The sequence below is a fragment of the Strix aluco genome, chromosome 5, assembly GCF_031877795.1.
Source record: "Strix aluco isolate bStrAlu1 chromosome 5, bStrAlu1.hap1, whole genome shotgun sequence".
NCBI lineage: Eukaryota > Metazoa > Chordata > Aves > Strigiformes > Strigidae > Strix > Strix aluco.
The window spans coordinates 59756610-59761609 of NC_133935.1; the positions used below are offsets into that span (position 1 = coordinate 59756610).

General features: G+C 39.4%; 1 protein-coding gene across 1 annotated transcript in view; it reads left to right on the top strand.

Annotated features, from left to right (window-relative positions):
• Positions 1–5000, top strand: part of FOXP2 (forkhead box P2) — a 445405-nt gene that overhangs the window by 399610 nt on the left and 40795 nt on the right. The window contains exons 11-12 of the mRNA XM_074827537.1: positions 1624–1711; positions 4132–4215. Of these exons, the coding sequence (XP_074683638.1) occupies positions 1624–1711; positions 4132–4215 (172 nt within the window). The remainder of the gene's footprint in view (positions 1–1623; positions 1712–4131; positions 4216–5000) is intronic.

Below are 5000 nucleotides of genomic sequence, written 5' to 3' on the forward strand. Positions count from 1 at the left end.
TTTTTAATCAAAATTTCAGAAAACAAGTGAATGGTACGTTCTGAGCAATTACCTAGTTTTTAAACTGATTGTGCATTTTTGCATCAGTTGGGGAAATGAAGTCAGTTCCTTTTGAAATAAATAAATTGTAAGTTTTATGACTCAGATGAAGGAAGGGTGGTTCCTTGGTGATGCTTGAACTTAGCATAAACTACCAAGCAAGTTACATATATACTCTTAATATAAACAATTTAATATTAAAAGAATTAACAAAAGCTTTCATAATCACTTACATCTCTTCCACAGCCATGCCTCTTGCAAGGATAGCAGAACCTGTTGTATTTTGCTCACCTGCAAACCCTATCATTCGGTCCTAAAACTGTGAAGTCAAGATTTAAATATTGAGACAAGTTCTGCTAAAAGGGAGATGCAGTTCCCTCTGTTCTTCCACCGTTGCTGATGAACACATTTTCCTCATAGATTAGCAGTGAAATAACTACATAGTTCTCTGATTAATTTTGCTAAAAAAGAAAAAGGAGAATTTATATTTCCTCCCTGGTACAGATAACTTAGTTCCCATAACTGTAAGACCATCTGTGACCGTAGTCCCTGCAAAGCTTACCCCTCGTGCCTACAGTGGAAAGAGACAGTTTCATGGCTCTTTGCACTGTAAGAGTGGCACATTCAAAGGCAGAACTCATTTTGCTCCCAGTTCTTCTTTAGCCTGATCCTTATGTTCTCTTCTCAATGGAGCAGCAAACCCACTATTAAAGCTCCAAAAGGGACTTCTTTGATCCTGGAAGAGAGAGAGAATAAACTGAAATCACTGTCCTTCAAAAAACAGTATTAAATGAACTTTGTAAAGTTGTACTCAATTGAAACGTATGGGGGACAGCCACTCGGGTCTGGGCTGTACATTAGTTACAGATAGCCACTCACCGAAGTCCTCTTTCCCTGTTGCACAGTGTGGTTTTGTTTTGCTAAACTGGCATGCAGAGCCTGACTCCCCACCAGGAGGCTTGCTCTGTGTGTAAGATGTGTAGCTGTTCCTTCCCCTGTTTTTACCTTGCACACTCTTCCTCGGACTGGGGAGCCTGATCACTGCCATCATCTTCAGAGGCTACTTCTGGAAACTGCAGTGAAAATCAGTGATGTTCCCCTACAGCGCTCTTTTGGGGAAGGGGGAGTGGATGTTCTGCTTAATGATTAAAGAAGAGCAGATAGAGAAATCTTAACAAAGTCTACATTAATTCACGGTACAAGCAGCCTAAAAGCAATTATATCTTTTGAAGAATCATTTGTAAGGTGATTCTCTGTTCATCTGCACCAACAACGGGGAGTGGAAATCAGTTCAGTCACTCTACCAAATATTGATAACCAGTTACACTGACCTTTAGATGGCATATGTGACCTGGGAGGTAGGAACTGAGTATCTGGCAGTCATCACTGAGAAAGTTTGTAGAACTAAATGAAATGATTAGTTTTGTTATTTTGTGTTGTTGTATGTAAGGCATGCCCTGACTAGGTCCTTTTGCATAACTTCCATTGAAACTAATGGAAGCCTAGGCACAGGAAAGAAAAATGGACTCATAAAGAAATTTTCGTCATCTTAACACTGTCTTATTGGTGTTCTTTCTTCTCTAGGCACCTTAACAATGAACATGCATTGGATGACAGAAGCACTGCCCAGTGTCGGGTGCAAATGCAAGTGGTTCAGCAGTTAGAAATACAGGTTTGTTACATGGATGTATTATCCTATTACTTATTTACTGTTATCCTAAACTAAATTGAAAACACTTGCCTTAGTGACTCTAGCCTAAAGCCATATGTTTCTTGCCTGAAATTTGTTAATATTCATGAATAGGTGGGGTTTTTTTACTTAAAGTTTTTTCACATTATAAATTATGCAATAATTATCTAACATCAGCATTGTCTACAGTATTTTGTTTGAACTAAGACCCTAATGCCATTCTTCATGAATGAAAAATGCAGTCCCTGGAGCAGAGACTGGATCCAAGCCGTCTTCAGTTTTGAAAAGGGTCAGGACCCCTCTTCCTTCTTCCCCTTCTGACCCAATGCTTGTCTATGCTGTTCTGCAGGACAAAGGAGTAGCAGAGCATATCTCCACCTGAAATGACTCCCAGCCTGATGATGGGCGTTTTTCTGCGAGCAGACGGTATAATGTCAGACCCACTCAGGGAGGTCCCCAGGGAGTCCCGTGCTTGGGACCGCAGGACTCGGGTGCCCTGTTCAGGATCTAACCATTAGAGGTCACTGCATGTATGTGAATGTTCCCTCCACCTTACTGCAAGGAATGCCAAGTACCCCTAGGGTCTCCCAGTATTGAGATTACTTTTACCTGGCTGCAGAGGCTGAGCGCAAACCTCCACAGCCCAGAATGAGTGTGCAGGACACTTACACCACACCACCCTCTCCTTCCTGTACAGGAGTCGTAGGAGGGCATTTCTCAGGAGTCCCGTCCCCTCTTGGGACTGTTCAGAGGAGCTCAAGGGATGCAGTAAGGGACGGAGATTTTTTCCCCCTTTGTTGCCATATGTGGAGAAAGCAGGATAAACACCTTTCAGCTTTCTCGCTTTTAGCATATTGTCTCACTGTTCTCATGCACGTAAGAATACTTCTTCTTTCAGCCAAGGTAAATCATTTGAGTCTTTTGTATTTTGATACTGGAAACCCAAAGCAATGAGAGGAGTGTACAATAATGTCATTTATTGTCATTTCCCTTAAAATGAAAGCTTTATAAACCCAGGCAAAGCTGCAGTTCCTTTATAAGATTTACAGGAAAGTGTTAGCTTTATTTGTTCATTAGGAATTTACATCATGGCAAATAGCATGTCTCTAAAGTGTCACACACATAATATGAAGGCTAAGAAGAAAACTCCCACCCCCTGCCTCAAATGTTTTTTAATTAACAATTGACTAAACAAATTATATCCAGCATACCCAAAATACCTGCAGTAATACAGGTAGTTTCCTCTTCTTAAAATTACTTACAAGCTGTTTTCCTTAGTCCAGTCTGTCTCCAGGTGTAAGTCTTGAGCTGAATTCATCCAAGAAAGTATTGCAGAACTCTCTGAAAAATGGCAGCGTTAAACACCAACTGATTTTTGTTGCAATTAATGTTGTAATCGTGTTGTAAATATTCAAAGCCATATCACTAGAATACAATTTCAAGGACTTCTTCTTGCAACCTAGCTTTTGGAAAAAAATTATTCTTTTCATGTTGTAAGATACATTTTCCTTCTCTGTGTTCTGATATTTTAATCAACAAGTTACGTATTTCAAACACTTCTTTTTTTTTAATTTGGTAATTTGAGTCTGAAACTACAAATATTTACATAGCGTATGATCAGAAAATTGTATCAGGTAGGAAAAAGTACAGGTTTCAGTAATGTGATGTTTTCTAAAGGCAGTTTAAGGGCTGCTTAAGAACTGTTTACCATTTACAAAGGCTAGGCTGTAATGTAACAGTCCAAGTGAAGATTTAGCTTGCAGTGTGACCAATTATGCCATTTTTTGCTTTGTCTGACTGCTAGTGAAGTAAGGTCCATCAGTTGTAATGAGACCCAGTGCAGTGTCGATGCCGACTCGGTGGCAGAGTTCAGCGTTTCACACTGCCTGGGCCCTGTCACTCTATTGAATTAGATTGATGATGGCAGATTGCAGGGGGCACTAACTGGACCTCGGTGGGAAAGGATGAAGTGTGTAGACAATCCTGGCAGGCACTGTGCTTTGAGGACCCTTCACCCCTTCACAGCTGTTGGCACTAGTCCATTGCTAACAGTGTCCACAGGACTTTAAAGAGACACTATGGGCCTTCTAATTTATGGTCTTAGTAACTTGTTACTGTCGAGGCAACTGTGACCTCAATTCTCTTATTGACAAAAAGATGAAGTGTTATTTGTTTTCTCTGACCTTTTAACATATGAAAGGCTATAAAAGTTTTTTGTTTTTTTCTTTCTTTCTTTCCATGCCCAAAGTTGCATTTCCTCTCAGATAAGTTTCTACTGACATAGACTTTTATATGCAGGAATCATTACAACGAGACAAGCTCAATGATAAGATGTATCACTGCAGTAAAATAGCTGTATCAGTCATTTCTAAAATGCTTCTGATCTCACTCTTTCTTAACAGCTTTCTAAAGAACGCGAACGTCTTCAAGCAATGATGACCCACTTGCACATGCGACCCTCGGAGCCCAAGCCATCTCCAAAACCTGTAAGTGCATATTGCTTTATAAACAGTAAATAGGTCTACAAATGTAGCAGACTAAGAAAATGAACAATTTAGTGACAGTTGGAAAACAATGAGTGTGATGAAAAATATGGCAATAAAATGAAGGTAAAATGCAATAGCTTGTCAAATTGTATGTTTCTTTAAAAGTAATGCTATCTTTTACAAAATCTATCCAATCTACACCATAGGTGACACTAAACAAAGTACACCTATAAGTGTCCAAATCATTGCCTTGAGACTGAAACTAGAGAGAATATCTTTTTGTGATAGATTTACAGATATTAAAAGGAAACCCACTTTGAAAGATTTGAAGTTCAGTGGAATCCACAGCAGTAAAAGTAAATGTAAAAAGAATCTAGGTACTTAAGGAATTTCTTAAATTACTTACAAGAGTCACAAATAAACAATTTGTTATTCTCAAACAAACAAATGAAAATGCTCTTTTATGCAGTGAATTTAAACAATTGTAAACATGGGGGTTTTGCCCTATTTCTGTTAAGACTGCAGTGTTATGCATCCACTGTGATGTTGTTGGGATTGGTACAGGCACTGAAAAGTCACTGTTGCTCCCAGCTGCTCCACGGTTCTGCATCAGGCGCCAGTTGTGCAGACTCAATTAAACTGAACATGGGTTCACGTAAGCAAAGGTATTGTCTGATGCAGGTCCAGTTTTGTACTGTCAGGGTGTCAGGCATCATAGTACTTACAATATACTATGCTTAGATAAACTGCACTTACAGTAGAAGCTATGTGATACATTAACTGTT